At 44.0% G+C, this 19,157-nt stretch overlaps 1 protein-coding gene and 1 pseudogene across 1 annotated transcript in view; both read right to left on the bottom strand.

Moving 5' to 3' along the window:
* Positions 1-216: 216 nt before the first annotated feature.
* Positions 217-19,157, bottom strand: part of Elp2 (elongator acetyltransferase complex subunit 2) — a 38,263-nt gene continuing 19,322 nt past the window's right edge. The window contains exons 12-22 of the mRNA XM_036205287.1: positions 17,834-17,983; positions 17,416-17,604; positions 14,762-14,831; positions 14,215-14,310; positions 14,014-14,071; positions 13,396-13,468; positions 8,506-8,698; positions 6,763-6,884; positions 5,130-5,263; positions 4,422-4,529; positions 217-632 (exon numbers count right to left, since the gene is read on the bottom strand). Of these exons, the coding sequence (XP_036061180.1) occupies positions 434-632; positions 4,422-4,529; positions 5,130-5,263; positions 6,763-6,884; positions 8,506-8,698; positions 13,396-13,468; positions 14,014-14,071; positions 14,215-14,310; positions 14,762-14,831; positions 17,416-17,604; positions 17,834-17,983 (1,392 nt within the window). The 3' untranslated portion in view covers positions 217-433. The remainder of the gene's footprint in view (positions 633-4,421; positions 4,530-5,129; positions 5,264-6,762; positions 6,885-8,505; positions 8,699-13,395; positions 13,469-14,013; positions 14,072-14,214; positions 14,311-14,761; positions 14,832-17,415; positions 17,605-17,833; positions 17,984-19,157) is intronic.
* LOC118595086 lies at positions 12,940-13,060 on the bottom strand (annotated as a pseudogene).

Here is a 19,157-nt window from a genome sequence, read left to right as displayed (position 1 = left end):
CCATCAAGCGATCTCCCCGCTCCAGACACATTCCCCACTACTGTCATCCCATCCTCAAGGTCCTCACCAGAACCAAGCAGATTCCAGGGCCATGCTCTTAAACTCCCAGAACCCTGTTTTTTTTCCTATGCTGAGTACCCATCCGCTAGCATTTTGTTACAACACCAAACAGACACGAGAGAGCTAAAGACTCAACATAATGCAAAATCAGACAAATACGGCCATGAAGAACAAATGTTCTTAATCTGAACACACAGAGATACATCCAATCATCTCTAACAGCATGCATAAGGGTTCTGGGGTTTACATATGTACTCTCACAAGGGAAGGCAGCCACAGCCTTCATAGGATAGTGGAGGGACTGAGACCCAGATAGGGAAACTCATTCAACCACGAAGGTAGGGAAAGGGGATCGATTCACACAACGGACATTTTAGGATGCATCCGGGATGGCGGGGTGCCCCTGGTCTGTGAAGTCTGACAGCACACATCTGTGAACCCTGAAAATCTTCACAGTGTGATCTTCGCCACAGCTTGCGAACTGCAACCACTCAGTGCCCTCTCTCGGCTTGGCGGTGCTCGCGCTGCAGTTCCTCCAGGAAAGCCTTCTGATGCCAAGCGTGTGACTTTGGCTGCAACCAAGACAGAGAAGTCATAAGGTTGGCACAAGCTGTAACTGCAGATACCCCACTGGACGTGCTTGCACAATGACGTAACCAGGGGGCCGTACAGCTGTTCTAACACGAGGGAAGTCTAATACCCCAGCAATTTTATTCTATATTGAAAGTATCTTCCTCTATTTACTTTCAAAACAGATTAATACCTCCTCACTGGCCATGACACGGCCAAAAGGACAAGAAATAACACATTTCTGTCACATGTTTCAAGCATCAGTAGAATGACTGAAATGACCTTTGTTTTGTTTTTTGTTTTGTTTTCTTAAGGTAGGGTTTCTCTGCATAGCCCTGGCTGGCCTTGAAACCAGAGGTCTGCCTGCCTCTGCCTCCTGAGTGCTGGGATTAAAGGTGAAAGCCTGGGCTGGAGAGATGGCTCAGAGGTTAAGAGCACTGACTGCTCTTCCAGAGGTCCTGAGTTCAATTCCCAGCACCACATGGTGGCTCACAACCATCTGTAATGAGATCTGGTGCCCTCTTCTGGCCTGCAGTCATACATGCTGTATACATAATAAATAAATAAATCTTTAAAAAAAAAAAAAAAGGCGAATGCCACCGCCCCTGCCACTGCCTGGCCTGAGATGACTATTAAGGCCTCATAGGCCAGCAAGACGTCTCAGTAGGTAAGGCCGCTTCCAACAAACCAGTCGACTTGTAAGAATCCAACTCCTCCAAGTAGACCTTTTAACCTCCACTCACACCATTTCATGTACATGCTCATACACAACACACACACACACATAAGTAAATGTCAAATTCCTTAAACTCTAGTCTTTCAGGAAGATAACACTACTAACTGCATTTCCATTTTGTAATATAGTCCAGGTTATTCTGTTCTGCTGACACTGGTAGGAGATGGACGGACTTTACCATTTTTAGCACTGGGTAAAAAAGATGCTGTAAAACCCTCAGCGAAGTGCACAGTAAGAGTCACATTCTCAAGGTGACCTAACTGCAGGGCACTGGGCAAGGTAATAAACTGAACAGGAACAGGTTCCTGTTCCCCAGAGTGCCCCAAAAAGCAGTTCTAAAATGCTGCCAAACTGATCAGCCATGGGCCTTAGAGAAAGTACAGTGCTTTCTGTGTCAAACTTGTAAACATACACTCAAAATGAATGAAGTCAAGGGCAACAGGTCAGCAGGCAAGAATGAGGTGCAAGTCTGAAGAAAGGAGATTGACAAACCAGCCTGAATGTGTACGAGCATTATGGTACAGGAGACATAAGGTCTTTTCACTGAGACAGAGTGCACAGACAGGATTCAGCCCAGGCAAGCTCAGTGAACTGGAGTTTATTGGGCTTACTCAAAAGAGCTTGGGAGATGGATGGGCAACTACACACCTGTCAACTCTTCATCTTATATAGTTTCAGAGAGTGAGGGCCTCCCGAGGCTCCCTTGAAGGTCTGGTGCCCCCATACAAAAAGCATGCTAACAGGCCTGCTCTGCTTCAGCACAGGGAATCATGTCCAACCCAGAGATGTCAGATGTCACAGCTTACAAAGAACAGCCACAAGATGGTGCTGCTGTGTGCAATGTTTTCTGAGAACTTTCTAGAGGAAATGATGCTTCCATGTTATACAGATATGACTTGATTGACTCAATGAGAGCCAATCTTTCTGTAAGGAGGAATCTGATTACTAAAGTAGCCATGAGTCACTTGGACACGCTAATTAAAATGGTAGATTTACTGTGAATATCAAGCTCTATAAGTATCGGTGCTGAGTTTTAAAAAGGCAAAGACTCCTTGAACAACACTCTAAAGAACTGTTGCTGGCTTTTCTCATATCACAAGTTATCAAGGGTTGGGAGACAGTCTGGAAAGAGACGCTCCAAAAGCAGCATTAATGACAGCAACATCATAGAGGGCCTGACCACCAACAGCATTCCTTAAGTACGTTTCTCTCGTCCTACTAATGGTGAGCAATCAAATATACTCTGAAGGACAGAACTTACTTGTTTGCTTAAAATGATAGTTTTGTTTTTGGTTTGGTTTGTTAAATCTAACAACACAACACATTTAAAAGATAGAGACCTGGAGAAATGCTCAATGGGATCACCTGAATTTAAATCCACAGGACCCATTTTAAAAGGCAGACTAGCTACATACTCCTGTAACTCTGTGTGTGGAGTGTAGACAAGAAGACTGCTGGCCACCAGCCTAGCTCCAGATTCAATAAGAGACCCTATTTCAAATGACTATGACAGAGAGGACTAGAACAGGACACCTGATATCCTCTTCAGGCCTCTGCACATGTACAAGGAGATGGTAGCATGCTAGAACACACACAAACACACAAACACACACACACACACTCTCACAGACACAGAAATGCATGACACAGAGGACCAGGCAGGTGCTCATCTCAACACTTGGGAATCAGAGACAAGAGGATGGTTGCAAGTTCAAGTCCAGGATGGGCTATACATCAAGTTCTAGGCCAAGCAGACCTATATAGTAAGGCTGTCTCAAAAAGACAGACAGACAGACACAGACACACACCACATGAAGAGCAGGAAGGAGGGAAGAGGGAAGATAAAAAGAGATCTGGGGAGCTGAGGATGTAGCTCAGTGGTAAAGTACTTTCCTAACATGTTTAAGGTCTTGAGTTGAATTCCCAGCACCACAAAATTCATCAGTTAATTACAAGACATGGATGGCCCTTAGGAAGCCAATCTGAAAGTCCTGCTTGTATTTCTGTGAATGTATTACCAGAAAAAAGTTAAAATTTAGTAATTAGAACACCAGCTATCCAAATAACACAATGTACTAAATCCAGAACTAGTTTTATGTTACAAACCCTGTCATTACATGAGCAAAGAAAGAAATTGCCAAAATGAAACCCCTGAACTCTGCACATCTTCCGAAGCTAACTGGCTTTCTGCACTGAGGCCATGATAGCAGGTCTAAGTGCCAACCCAGGGGCAGAGCTCTGCATACAGACAAGACAGAAGGAAGCGAAGGAAAGGGGAGGCAAGGGCAAGAATGGATACAGTCAGGTGGAAGACGGACTGTCATGGCTGCTTCCTTTTGTAGCAAGCTGAGCACAAGCTACTTCAACTGCAGTAACAAGGCAGACACAGTGAGCACTAACAGACATGCTCCTCTAGAAGACATGGATGCACAAGGCCTGCTCTCTCTAATCTCACCCTTACCGTGACACTGCGTTGAGGAAAATATTTGAAATTCTCTTTAGACAGTACAGACTGGAAAGATTGAAAAGCCCAAGAAAACAAGAGACAGATATCCAGGACTTACTGCAGCTTAGGCATTTAAAAACAATGAACAAGTGCTAAAAGGCAGGTGACAATGACCTCTGCTGGGACTGGGGAAGTAGCTTAGTTGACAGAGTGCTTGCCTCAACGTATGAAGCCCTAGGTCTATCCCAGGACCACACTGAAAAATGGGTGTGATGGTGCAGGCCTGTGAGCCCAGAGCGTGGGAGATGGAAGCGGGCCCGGGGCAAGAGACCCTGTCTTAGAAAGCAAAGCAGAGGAGAGAGGAGAGGGAAGGTGAGCAGTCACAGATAATGTCTGTAAAAGCAGTATGACAGAAACCAGTAATCTAGTTGAGAAGGCCAAAACCCGATTCCAGCCTACTAGCAAACATCATGTTAGGAGATACTATTTGGTTGTTAAGTACCAGAGACAGAGATTTCTGTCCCTCTCCATGAAAACAGGCAAAAAAATTGCCATCAAAGACACCCCTGTTCCTATCTAATCAGATGGAAGCAAAGTAGGAAGAAATACCTTGAACTTGTTTCCACACACTGGATCCAGTCATTGACTTCTTGATTGGACCTTTTCCAGGAGAATAAACAAATCTTCCCACTCTCTAATCCGACTGCAACCACGTATCTGTTTTCAAGGGAGAGAGAACACAGGCTGGTTGAGTATGAATTTCTCTGATCGCTACCTGTTCAAGTCCTTCACAGTATCTCAATCATCCACACTGCTTCTGCTGTATCCCCCAGCCTCCTCTCTGCAGAGGATGCACGAAGGTCCACTTGTCCTTTGCTCTCAAAGCCAACAAGCTAGTTTTCCCAGCAGGCTGCACCGACTCTGGTCTCCTAGGCTGCTTCTGACAGCGAAAGCAAGGCCACAGTGCATAGTCTGGAAGAAGAACCTTCACTCCTCTGCCCGTCTGACCACTAATCATGGAATTCTAAGATTTAAAATATCTTTTTTTGTTTTGTTTTTTCAAGACAGGGTTTCCTTGGCTGTCCTGGAACTCTCTTTGAAGACCAGGCTGGCCTCAAACTCAGAGATCCACCAAGTGCTGGGATTAAAGGCGTGAGCCACCACCGCTGCTGCCGCCACCGCCACCACCATCCGGCTGATGCAGACATTCTTATCAGAAGCATCAACACTTTGAAAGCAGCAGCAACACTGAAGGGGGTCCACAAACCAAAACCCAAACTGAGATGCTACTAAAAAACCCAATCTGAAGAAACTGACCTTTGGATCGGGTTCAGCACAGGGCAGACACTGACAGCTGTCACAGAACTGCCCACATCCAGGATAGAGGAGCAGGGGCCAATGCTGTGCTCCACGAGGTCATCACTAGAGTTACACTCACCCCAGACGACTACCTACAATACAAATCACACTGTGAAGCTTACTCTGCACGGTTTCTAGTGTGCGTTCAAATTCCAGTAGATGATGAAAACTATCCGCCCTGATTTTTTTGTCCATCACAAAGAAGTCACAATGTGGTAGTCACAGGTTGAGATCTCAGCTACAGAACTGTATCCAAAGAGCATAAGTGTGATCTAGTACGTTCTGTAACACCCTAATATTCTGATGCAGTAAAATCCACCCATGGTGTCCTGGCTACAGATGCCACCCTCAGAAGTTGCAATAGGATTGTTGGAGAAGAAGCCAGTCTCCTCTTCTATCTACCTAACACTCAATCAACTTGGCTGTCAGAGAACTTTGACAGTACTCTGCTTCTCTGGGAGCCTAGGGCTCAAGGCTGTCTGACTGGCCACAAAGAAATGGAGAAGGAAACAAATGGACACGCTGCAGACACAGAACCGAAGCATGGTTCTGAAGAGAGGCTTTGGGAAGCTGCAGCAAGTCTGCTGGTCTGTTTCAGTCGCTGTCCGGAGAGCTAGGCAGGAGAGCCTGCTTCCTCAGCACCCAGCAGGGGAGCCATGCTCAACACCGGGATGGGAACAGCCTGTCTCTCCAGTGAGAACCACCGCTGGCAGGCCCACACTTACATGTTTGACCTGGGTGTCACCAGGCCCAAGCTAGCACTGTTTCAGTTATCTGGAGCGCTCTCACTGGAAAGGGAAGGAACACTACACCACTCTATCAGCCCTGGACTAGGAAACTCAGAAAAGATGTTTCAAAGAACAGGAAACCAGAGGGACATGCTGGAGCTAGGGGCAGTCGTCAGGGGAAGGGTGGGTTCAAACACAGGCTGCCTAACTTACCCTGAGTTTTTCAGGCTTCTGCCATGTTCTGCCCCTTTTCTGTCACTGAATTAAAAGATCATAACCTTTACTGCTGGAAAATGGGAGTCAGGGAGATGGCTGAGTCTTTAAAGGCTTGCCACACAAACACGAGAACCTGTGTTTGATTTCCAGCGTCTGTATTAAAAATAAAACCAAAACCAAAACCAACAAATCCCAAGTAAGGTGCTGGACCTGAAGACGCAGTGGATGGCATCGTTGGAGCTGGCTCAGCAGCCACAGAGAAGGGAGAAGGCTCACTCTCACCAGAGTACTGCTGGAGCTGGGAGTGGTGTCTCAAGCCCTCTGCGCTCCTGTGTTCTCACTCTCAACCCAGAGCTGCTTCACCGTCTGACCCTGACCCTGACCCTATCCCTAACCCTAACCCTAACCCTAACCGGTAACGGTAACGGTAACTGACCAGAAATAAGGTCTCTCCTCATGTGTCAGAGAAATACAGTTGTGGACGTTAACAAGAAAAACCCCTTCAATGTACACATCTAATGGGGAAGCCATGACTAACTTGTAAACATATCAGATAGGCAGAATAATGTGCTTGCTTTTAAACAGAACTACAAAAACATTTTACATTTGAAAAAATATTATTTTATTATTATTGGAAAAAAAATTACCTTTTTGTCTCGACTTCCAGTGAAGAAATACTTGCTATCAGGACTCCAGTCACAAGACCAGATGATTCTACTGTGCACAGAAGTGATTTTATTGGTGAACGCGAAGAGGCTGAAAAACGGGTCTGGAGAAAAGAACAAACACATATGTTACACCCGATCAGACAAGCAGTTCTTCTAACCTGCAGCAAGGTCTGGCTGGCAGCCAACATCAACTCCTGGGCCACGTCACCCAGTCTGCACTCACCCAGTCTGCACTCACCCAGTCTGCACTCACCCAGTCTACACTCACCCAGTCTGCACTCACCCAGTCTGCACTCACCCAGTCTACACTCACCCAGTCTGCACTCACCCAGTCTGCACTCACCCAGTCTACACTCACCCAGTCTGCACTCACCCAGTCTGCACTCACCCAGTCTGCACTCACCCAGTCTGCACTCACCCAGTCTGCACTCACCCAGTCTACACTCACCCAGTCTACACTCACCCAGTCTACACTCACTCAGTATGCACTCACTCAGTCTACACTCACTCAGTCTACACTCACCCAGGCTACACTCACCCAGTCTACACTCACCCAGTCTACACTCACTCAGTCTGTACTCACCCAGTCTGCACTCACCCAGTCTGCACCCAGTCTACAGCCAGGAACCCACCCCTCACTACAAGGCCATGTGTACAAGGCTCATGTTGACTCCTTACTCTCTGGTGACTAACTAACAAAAATCTTTCAGGCATTCAACTACAGGCTAATTTATGATTCTAAAAGAAGTCTGGGGTGATTTAACTGTAATCCAGAAGTAGCCAGATTTGCATATTAAGGGGAAAATACTGCAAAGAGAGAAGGGAAGACATATTTTTTTCATTAATATTTAAGCAGAAGGCCTAACAGTAACCTTTATGTAGAACATGTAACTGCTTGTGTAGAGAGTAGAGGACAGAATTATCAATCCATAATCCAAGAAGATACAACAAATTAACAACTGCGTCATTTATAGTACTTCAACTTTTTCTTCTGTGTTTCTTTTTAACATTTATTTATTTAGAGGTGTGTATGCATGTGTGCACATGCATACACAAGTGCTTCTCAGAGAACAGAGTGTAGAGCTTGTCTCTCTTCCACATGTGCAGTCCAGTGGTTAAACTTGGTCCTCAGGCTTGGTGGCAAGTGGCTTTACCTGCTGAGCCATCTCAGAGGTCCAGCACTTTCAAATGAAATGCTGCAAGGTAGGAATTCACTAGTGATACCACAGGAAAACAAATATTCCGAATTTACAGTAGCTTTACATCCTGACACTCAATCATGACCTGAAAATACTGTTATGTCAAAAATGCAACTAATACACCCAGTCTACTGAACATCACGACTCACACAAGTCGGCTTTCAACATGACAGCGGTGAGTCCACTACCCACACCACACACTCAGGAGATCAAGATTCAAACTCTGAAATACAGTCTGCACTGCAGGCCTTTCACTTTCACATCACCATAAGGAATGACCTGTCTGTCTCTCCACCTCAAACACACACAAATAAGTAATAAAAGAATAAATCTTAAAAGGGGAAGAAAAGGCTTAAGTAAAATCTGACAAGGAAAGCCGAGTGCTCCCCAGGTCCCTCAGAGCACTGAACCCTCCCAGCCAGGAGGCTGTCTCCTCCCTGTTACCTTTCTCTTGATCTCACAGCTGCTAAATGTGGACAAAATGGACGTGACAGCTTTACTGATAACACACAGGCTGCTTTACCGAACTCGGGTGAGGTCATACTCTGCCTCTTCCACAAAGACCAGGTTCGATCTCTGGAAACAGCCAGTAAGAACTTGTCATCAGGTGAGAAGGCCATCTGTGTGACAGTCAAGGTGTGGTAAACAAGACTCTGCAACTGTTTCCAAGATGTTGTATTCCAAAGAAGGATAGCTGCATGTTCCTTCTGAGCTGCCTGCAGGACAAGAGATGAGACAGTGACACCATCGAAGCAGAAACAAATCAAAAGAACACAGTAAAATAGTGTGGTGTTTCTGTGGGTCTATTTAATGGATTTATCTACGTATCACCACAAAAGCCTCTAGAAAGCTCCTGGGAAGTAACACACAACCACAAAGACTAGGTTCTAGGAATAGGTGGAGGAAAGTGCAATTTAAAATAGGATTCATCAGGGACCCTTCGTAATGAGAATGTTAGAACTTTTTACAACAACAAGTCCTGTGTATCAACTGCAGGGTAACAGTTTAGAAGCCTCTACTCTGGTGTGTGGTGATATACTGTGTCCCTCAATATATTGTGAACCCTAATAAAGCTTATCTGAAGATCAGAGGAAAAAACATAGAAGTCAGGCAATGGTTGCACATGCCTTTAATCCTAGCATTTGGGAGGCAAGATCCATCCAGATCTCTGTGAGTTCAAGGCCACACTGGGAACAGAGCCAGGTGTGGTGGCACATGCATTAAATTCCAACACCAGTTAACCAGTCTGGAGGTCTGTACAGACAGACAGGAAGTGACAGAGCTGGGCAGAAAGTGGAAGTGAGATGGCAGGGACAGAAAGGCATACAGGTGTGGGTATACAGGAAGTAGGTTTCTTTGGAGACTCAGTTGTTGGTGAGGTGAGGTTGGCTGTGGCTTGTCCTATTCCTCTGATCTCTCAGTTTTAACCCCAATATCTGGCTCCAGGGTTTTTATTTCTAAGACCGTTTAGCAATCTGTCTTACACTGGTGAACAAGGAGTCAGTATTACTGGAAAGAGGGCCACTCCATAATAACAACTAAGTAGACTAACGAAGAGGACGTCACCGTAACTGTTTACAAACAAACCTACCAAAGGAGCTTCCAAACACATAAAGTACGAATTCAGAGGAAAAGGTAGATATACCCTAAGTATAGACAGAGTCTCTAACTCTACTCCAGAAAGCCGAGAACAGAACAACCATAACACCACCCTCAACTAACCAGTGACTAACAGTCACCGATACGCTATCAACACACCACTCTTTTCAATTGAACGTGAGAGTTTACCAAGATCAGATTTCAAAGGGTTCAAGTCATAATATGAAACTACAGTGAAATGAAAATAAAAAGCAGCAACAGAAAAATACCTAGAAGCCGGGCGGTGGTGACGCACGCCTTTAATCCCAGCACTCAGAAGGCAGAGCCAGGAGGATCTCTGTGAGTTCGAGGCCGGCCTGGGCTACCAAGTGAGTTCCAGGAAAAGGTGCAAAGCTACACACAGAAACCCTGTCTCGAAAAACCAAAAAAAGAAAAAAGAAAAAAGAAAAATACCTAGAAAACTTTTTGTTTATAGAAACTAAATAATACATTAAAATAGCTAAGAGGTCACAGGTGATCAAAAGGTTGCAAAGTATTTTTAACTGAATTAAAATCTGTGGAATGAATGCCTTCTTCTGGCAGAGCCAGTTCCTGGGTTCTGGGACAGAAGAGAGATGCAGATTGACCCAGGTACCCTGTGTTGCACGACAGAAGGACACACAGACACAGACACGAGGCGGTGGGAAGAGGGTGCTGCCAGCAGCAAGCATAAGAAGATGGCATCCGTGGTGGTTTGCATGAGATGCCCTCGGTCTGGGCGTCTTCAGCGACGGGGAGGCGTAGGAAGTATGGCCTTACCGGAGGAAGTTCTGAGTTGTCAAGACTCCCCCATTTCTCTGCTTCTGGTGACCGGTCTGACCTGTGAACTCTCAACTCTTAGCTGTTCCACCACCATGCCTACCTGCTGCCACACTTCCCACGATGACAGACTCTGCCCCTCGGAACTGGAAGCCCACACAAACCCTTCCTTCTATAGTTGCCTTGGTCAGAGTTTTTGTGACAGCAATAGGAAAAAGAGCATCCCTGGGGATTCCACAGCTAGGATGCTCAAGGACAGTTGTACAGCCTTAGGTAGCACCCACTAAAGGATTCACACACAGTGTAGTGGCTTGAATGACAATGGCCCCAGAGGCTCACAGATTTGAATGGGTCACCAGGGAGTGGCGCTATCTCAAAGGACTAGATGTGGCCTTGTTGGAGGAAGTGTATTACTGGGGGAGGACTTTGAAGTTTCAGAAGCCCAAGCCAGTCCCAGTGTCTTTCTTTTCCTGCTGCTTGAGGATGCAGATGCAGAACTCCAAGCTTCTCCACCAACATCATGTCTGCCTGCGTGCTGCCAACCTCCCTGCCACGATGAAAATGGCCTGACTAACCCTCTGAAACTGTAAGCCAAACTCAATTAAATGCTTTCTTTTATAAGAGTTGACTTGGTCATAGAACACAACTAAGACATACAGTTAAAAACTTTCCCACAAAAACACCTCCATCAGTTGTCTATCCATAAAATCTATGAAGGTTTTATAAAAATTTTGTCGGGGGGAGCTGGAGAAATGGCTCAGTGGTCAAAAACATTGGCTGCTCTTCTAATTCAGTTCCCAGCACCCACACAATGGCTCACAACTGCTTCTAACTCCAGAACCAAGAGATCCAATGTCTTCTTTTGGCCATCACAGGCATGCATGTATGTAGTACACAGACATACATTCAGGAAAACATTCATACACATAAAATAAAAAATAAAGTAAAATCTTTAAAAAAAAAAAAACAAAACTAAGCAGTTTTATAAGCTACTCAAGAAAGCTGTAGAAAAGGGCATAATTCCATGAGGATCAAATTGCTCATGCCTCAAAACCAAAGAAAACTATATAGGTTTGCTGCTTCTTGTTTGGAGTTTTCTGAGACAGGGTCTCATATAGCCCAGGCTGGCTTCAAATCCCTTACAGATGCAGCTGAAGCTGACCTTGGGTTCCTCATCTTCCTGTTTCTACCTCCCAAGTGCAGAGATTACAGATTTATACCATCATTTCTGACTTTAAATTTTTTTTAACAGTTATTTATTTCTCAAGTATGTGTGTATATATATAAAGAGAGGGGGTCATCATGGAGGTCAGAAGATAACTTACAAGAATTGGTTCTCTCCTTCTACCATGTGGAATCTATGGATCAAACTCAAACCTGATGGTGCCTTTACCTATTGAGCATGACAGCAGTACTTGATAAAGTTCTTAACAAACCTGTATCAAATTGAGTTGACTAATATACAAAAGGAAAATATGTGTGGGGTGAGGCTCTAGGAATAAAAAAAAAACAAAAACAAAATTAAAAATCATTCGATGTGCCAGGCACATCAATCAGCACATGCCTTCAGTCTCTGTACTTGAGAAGCAGAGACAGGCAGATCTCTGTGAGTTCAAGGCCAACCTGCTATACAAAGTGAATTTCCTTGTCTCAAAAAAATATACAAAGTATATGGGAAAAGAGTATAGCTCACAAAAATGTGTGTGAGACCAGACACCAAAAACTACAGACTTTCCAGAATCTCTGATATGAACAGTAGAGAAAAATGGATGAGGTATACAGATATTTTAGACAGTGATCACTATTTTTCCTTAAATCTAAAATTACTCTATCAGATTTTTAAAAGACCATCCTAGAAGAAATTAAAGACTTACATAAAAGAGGGATATTATTCAGATATTGTTAAAATTCTCCTCAAACTGGTCTACAGATTCACTGCCATCCCCATCAAAAAGACTGAGAATACTTCAAGCTGATTCTAAAATACACAATAAAATAACCCAGAAAAGAATAAAGTTGGAAGACAATTACTTTCCTAACTTAAAGATGTTTTATAAAAATAATAGTTGGCAGGAGGAGCTCACAAGGCTATACCCCTTCCTAGGAGCTAAGGCCTCAAATGGCTGACAAGGAATTTTCTTTTCTTTCTTCCAAAGTGAACAGGATGTGACATTTACCAGTGAACATGACTGGAAGGTGGTGGCAGCTCCGCACAGCAGTGGATCTCAGCAGTGCAGGACCAGCCCTTGTCCATTACCCCCCAGCCATCAGAGATAAGCCATGTCTCAGCTACATCGTCACAATCATATGCATTAAACTTTTAGAAGCCCCAGTTCTTTGTAGCATTGAGCTGCTGGCAGCCAGAGAACTTGAACTTGGCCCTGCACAGGGCCTCAATCAATGTTTTTTATTCTGCAACTTGGTGTAGATAGACATGATGACCTGGCCAATGTGACCCCTGGCCACTGTGCTCTGGAGCTTCTCAAAGGCACCCTCATACCTGCCTGGAGCCGGGACTGGGGACAATATGAGATCCAAAACATGCACATATACACTAGCAAACTGTCTCCAAGGTCCCTTATACAACACAAGCAACAGGCTACACTCTCCCAAGGAGGGTGCTATTGCAGCCATTGCATACTTCTGTGAGGAAAAAACCTGGTCCATTTAACTGCCTGCAGAGGACATTTTCTTCAGTGATGTAAGGTCATATGCATAATGTTTTAGTGTGTGCATATGGATCAGCACCCCAAACCCAAACTGTTCAAGGACCAACATTAAGAATAAATGACTAGTACAATAGATTTAAAATATAATTTAAAGAGAGATGAGGAAAAGAGAATGTCAAGCTACGGTACCTGAAAGGCTCATTTCATGTGGATTCTGCCTGTATCTGCCAAATTTACAAAAGCCCAATGACTCCAATTACCTACAACCAAGTAAAACACACACACACACACACACACACACACACACACACACACACACACACACAAAGACACCACAAGCGCCCTACCTTGCAAGCAGAGGCCAGCAGAGTCTTCGATTTGTTTACAGCAACACAAAATATCTCATAGCCATGTCCATACCTGTAATTTAAAGAGAAAACATGTATCTTCTGTATTGGTAATGAATTTACTGGTAATGAACACTGCGAAAAAATTTTAATAGGAAAAGGATCATTCCCTCAACCGAACACACAATTCTTTAAAGAACATCACATTTTGCCTAGGCAATTATTTAAGGAAAAAAGCAGGAAACAAGAGAAAAACAAAAGCTTACAAAGGTAATGTAACTCATCAAAATGATTAGATTAACACACAGGTTTTCATGTCTAATGCCTGCCATGGAAAGACATTGATGGGAACCAAAAGGTAAGAATGGCTGGCAGAAAGCGAACAGAAGCACATAACTATGTTACATCTCTCTATCTGGGAAGTGAACACCAACCAACTAATAAACATAATAAACAGCAAGATAAAAAAGAAAACAAATCCAGGTGAAGTTTGATTCTGACCCCTATGTAGCTCTATTGGGCAGGAGGACAATGTAGGAAGGCGGAAGGGGATCAGAAAGTCAAGTCATAAGAGGCCCCTCCAGCTATGACTGCCTCCAGCAACACAGTTCAACTTACAGTTTCTGAACTTCAGGCCACAATGTATTCTGCAGAAGATGATCCTCGGGCGGAGGTTCTACAATATATTTTTAATTTTATAATAAATTTTAATACCACAATTATTTTTTCCAAATTTTAGACAACTAGAAGGTAACAGCCATAGCTCTGGGTCCACGGCCAGAGCACAGACATATAACTTGTATCTTCATCGTGTCTTACCAGAAAGGACGGCAGGCTGAAAGGTCATCTCGGTCTGCCCAAAGACATGGCTAGTTAAGAACGGCTCCTCTTGGGTACACTGAGGGGCCAGGTCTTCTATTTTAGAGAAACATGGATACTATGAATGAATGGAGCTGCAATGGCAACATCTCAAAGCCACATTATCAGAGCACAGCAGCCCTTCCAAATAGTGTATTTCAGAGCTGTGTCCATGAGACGGCAAAAGTATTTCTACTCTAGTATTTTCCAAACTAGCTCCTAAAGTAGGAATGGAATCCATAGGATTCTGTCCACTTACTTTCCCCTAGCTATTTACAAGTTTTTTTTAATATACATATATAACTGATCCTTCAAGTTGCACACAACGTTGGAGAGCTCTGTGAAATCCTGGGTGAGAACTACACCTGTGTCAGTGGCCCACATGAACAGAGCAGTTATGACAAAACATTACAACAGGCCTAGGGAGCACTGGGTACATGGCACACAAGTCTGTAGGTAAATTTTAAGTAACAGAGCTGTTCAAAAATTTTGGAGACTAAATCCTTACCCATAAAGACAGCTTTATTTGACAGCCCCAATGCAGGAACAGTGGCACCTTCGGGAATAGCATCTTCTTGCTAGAATGAAAGGCACAATATATACATTTCAGACACTGAAAGTTACTGATACCTCAAATACCACAAAAAAAGTGGTGTACATAAATGCTGAGAATGTTATGAGCCTGACTTGTGTGGCCGTCTGTCATCTTTCCAACTCCTGAACTGACAGATTCCACTTCAAACAACCCCTTTCCAATAGAAGGCCCTACCACCACTCCACCTCCACCAGGCATTCCCTCCTAAGTATGTCCTTCAGCCCCCACAATGCAGCAGGCCACAGGGCCTGACTCATACAACAGGCTGAAATGCAAGGCCAAGAACCCCGCCCCCAAGAAAGCCTTAAGGGATGCCACTGAGACAAGGATATAGCCCAAAAAGGCATGGTCATGTCATTTTTATTATACATATATAAATAACTAAAAGCTACTTCACAACTTTAGTATGAACTGAAGTATGAACTAAAACAATGCTATGCCTAGATCCTACATTCACATATGAACCAAATGCCAACCATCAGAAATGGTATACAACCATATGCCAAGTGTTTACCAATTCAATTTTAACACACAGGCCAGAACTAGACACATGAGTGATACAAAGTTAAAACACCAACTGACTGAGAGGCTACCTGGATGCCAGATGCTGCATGCTATCCTATGCACTGTGGGAAAGGGCAATGAGAGCAATCCTGATACTTACCCAACAACACTCAAATGAGAACAAAACCAGTGAGTCACTTGAAGCCATACGGTACCTGTGTTCTAGCATACAGAACCAAGTATGCCTGGAGCCAAACCTTTCCTGGAATCCCAGAAAACACCACTTCCTTTCCCAGAGCTAGACAGATCCTGAACCTGCTCTCCCTCCACCCGTGAAGTCTGAGCTCCTCTGGGTCTGGTTCCCACTGCTCAGCAGCAGCAGCAGCAGAACAGGAGCAACTGCCTTCAGTGACTGAGAAAGCTGAGGCATGAGGCACTACCTAATGAAGCTGAACTTCTCTTCCTGCCACTCGGCTCCCACCTGTCTCTCCCACACTGCCGTTGGCTTTCCCTCCACTCTGGGCTCCCACACAATGCTCTGTTCCAAATGCTTGTCACTGCATTCGTCCAGCAGCACCACTATGAACTGTACCTGCCACCTGAAGCCCTCCAGAACGTTCCTTCAACTTCCCAATTCCCTCTTCACTCCAACGGGAGCCCAACAGCTCTGGCCTCCCCTGCTTGCTGGTTCTCTCTTCTACCTTTTACCTGTGACCCAACTCTTAGTAATAAAGTATAAACAGACATTATGTGCAGCAGAACCATTCTCTAGAGCTAACTGTCTTCCCACTTCCTTTCCATTACTTGCTTATTTATTTAGATTTTGAGACCGTTATATAGCCTTGGCTAATCTAGAACTCACTATAAAGCCCAGGCTAGCCTTGAACTCATACACACCTGCCAGCCTTTGCCTTACGAGTGCTGAGATTAAAGGCATCATACACCACCTACTTCATAATCTTATAATCTATGCTATTTGTTTTCTTCAGTGCTAGAACCATGGGCCATGTACATGCTAAGTAACCCAAGCTGTATTCCAAAACCAAATTCATGTATTTTTGTAAGGAGCTGAAATCTTATGTAAAAAGCAAGTACAAATAAACAAAAATACAAATGTACTTGAAATAGAAATTTTCATTGGGGCTAGAGCAATGGCTTAGTGGTTGGGAGCACTAGCTGCTTTCCACAAAGAACCTGGGTTCTATCCATAGCACCTCCACGGTGACTCAAACCATCTCTAACTTTAGTCCCAGGAGATCCCCTTCTTCTGGCCTCTGAGGGCAGTGATTCATACAGTACACAAATATATGTATAGGCAAGACACTCATATACAAAGTCATAGTAACTTTAAAAACAACCCAACTTCATTCTCATTACTCTAAATGGTGACCTCTTTGTTCCACAGCTAACTTTCCTGTCATAAGGAGTAGCTATTAGGCCAGGAGTGGAGACGCACACCTTTAATCCCAGCACGCAGGAGGCAGAGGCAGGCGGCGGATCTCTGAGAATTTGAGACCAGCCTGGTCTACAGAGTGAAAATAAATGAATAAATAAAAGCGATTCACCAGTGTCACCATTAGTCCAGCGCCCACTCCTGCCCTCAATAAAGACTGCAATCTTCACCAAGACTGGACTGAGCCTTCACTTACCACAGAGGCAACACAGGACTGCTATGTCTCAAGTGAACATGTGATACTGCTGCTTTATTCTTAAACTCATTTGTCATACAAAATATCTGTGTCTACTCATTTGTTGCAGATTTATTTATTTTTATGTGTATGAGTGGTTAGCCTACATGTGTATATGTAAACCACCATGTGGGTACTGAAAACCCAACTCAGGAACAGCAAGAACAGCAAATGCTCTTAACTGCTGAGCATCTCTCCAGCCTGTGCTAATAGTTAAATCATTACCTGCCACAGTTCACATAAAAGTCGATCAAACCAGAAACGTGTGATAGTAATTCTCTTCTACCTGTATACTAACTACATCTACAGCCTGAAGCAAACTTTTTAAAATTTGAAACAAAATGACTAAAATAAAACAGTTGGAGGAATACTCACTTCATAAATCAGGTGACTCAGTGGATGCCCTGAAATGGAAGAAAAATTTTCCACAAAATTCCGAGGAGCAGAAAAAACACGAAGAACTTTTTCATCTGCTCCAGACACAAACTGAAACCGATCAATCATCGCTAAACATTTCAGGTCATATCCATGTATCTGAGGCCTTGCAATCTCATGCCAAGTCACCTGGGTTAACACACAACAGATAAAATGAAAAGGAGTGCATGCTTCGAAAATCAGTCCTTTTCAACAAGCAAAATAAGGGATGCAAAGTTTCCTACTGTCAAGTAAATCCCACGGCCAGCAGTCCAGTGGGTGTGCAGGAACATTATCACAGCCTCCTCAGCCCGCAGGCTCCTGATGGCTGAGGAGGCTGCTCCACTAGGAGCCTTCAAACGGAAGGAAGGTCTCTTACCAGTGATTGGCCTTTCCTCCTCCATGGAGCAAAAAGTCGAGTCGTCTGATCCGTACTAGTGGTGATAAGGAATTCTCCCTCTGGATCCCATATCAGGTCTTGAACACCACTAAAGTGTCCTGAAATGACAATGTCTGAAACCCACCGTTTCTGCAATGAAAATGATAATAACACACATCAAGACAAATAAGGGCCATCAAGAAGAAAGCTGCAAAACTAAATATTCAAGACAAGATCATAAAATAAAAGGAGCTGTTTCCCAATCAACCACATTAAACTGTAATATCCAAATATGTGTTCTATCCTTTGAAAAAGTAACTAGGGAAAACATCAAGCCAGACAGCTTGATGTTACCTATCAACGCTCCTATCAAACAGGTAACAATGTGACCTCCATGCAAACGTATCAGGATTAAATGAGTCTATACTCATGAAGGATGCAGACAATGACAGCACATACTACATGCTTGCTGAGCATTTATTAAACTCCATAAGGAAGAATGAACATTGAGTAAAATGAGACCCGTTTTGAGTGTGAACCTAGAGGGTTTCTATATTAAGTTAAAGGATTGAGCCAGGTATGGTGGGGCACACCTCTAAACCCAGCACTGAGTTTGACAGCTGCCTAGTTTACATGTGAGCTCCAGGACAGCCAGAGCTACATACAGACCCTGTCTCAAAAACAAAACAAAACAAAACAAAAAAATAGTTAAAGGATTTATGGGAATAAAGGACAAAAATTTATCCCGTCAAGTTGGTCCACCAATAGCTCACAACAGCAACCGTGTATATAGGTAACACAGAGTTTGCCATGTACCTGTCCCAGAGCCTTTCTCAATAAACTGCAGAGGGAAGAAAACTAGGAGAGGAAATGAAATTAATTCTGCAACTAACAGGTTGTTTAAAGCCAAGGCTAATGATATAGGCAAAAATATTTTCTTCTGTTTTACTGAAAGAGGGTCTCATGTAACCCAGGCTGGCCCCAAACTCTGTATACTACAGGCTGGCACTGAACTCTTAATGTTTCTATCTCTGATTCCGAGTATTGGAATTACAGGCATGAAGTAATATACTAGCTCAATAAATTTAAACTAAGTTATACAGGTTCTAAAATTATGCTCTATCGGGTGTTTACAACAAGCTGTGGACCACAGACAGCACTTTGGGATTCCCAGCAGAGTCTCCCATAGTAACTCCCTACCTGCTCATGAAAAAAATCACTCCTGGGCTGGAGAGGTGGCTCAGTAGTTAAGAGCGCTTGCTGAGCCAGGCAGTGGTGGCAAAGGCCTTTAATCCTAGGACTTGGGGGGTGGTGGGTGGGGGAA

The sequence above is a fragment of the Onychomys torridus genome, chromosome 13 (assembly GCF_903995425.1).
Source record: "Onychomys torridus chromosome 13, mOncTor1.1, whole genome shotgun sequence".
In the NCBI taxonomy this organism is placed as follows: Eukaryota; Metazoa; Chordata; class Mammalia; order Rodentia; family Cricetidae; genus Onychomys; species Onychomys torridus.
The sequence above is the reverse complement of the archived record's forward strand: the minus strand, read 5'-3'. Positions and strand labels throughout refer to the sequence as shown.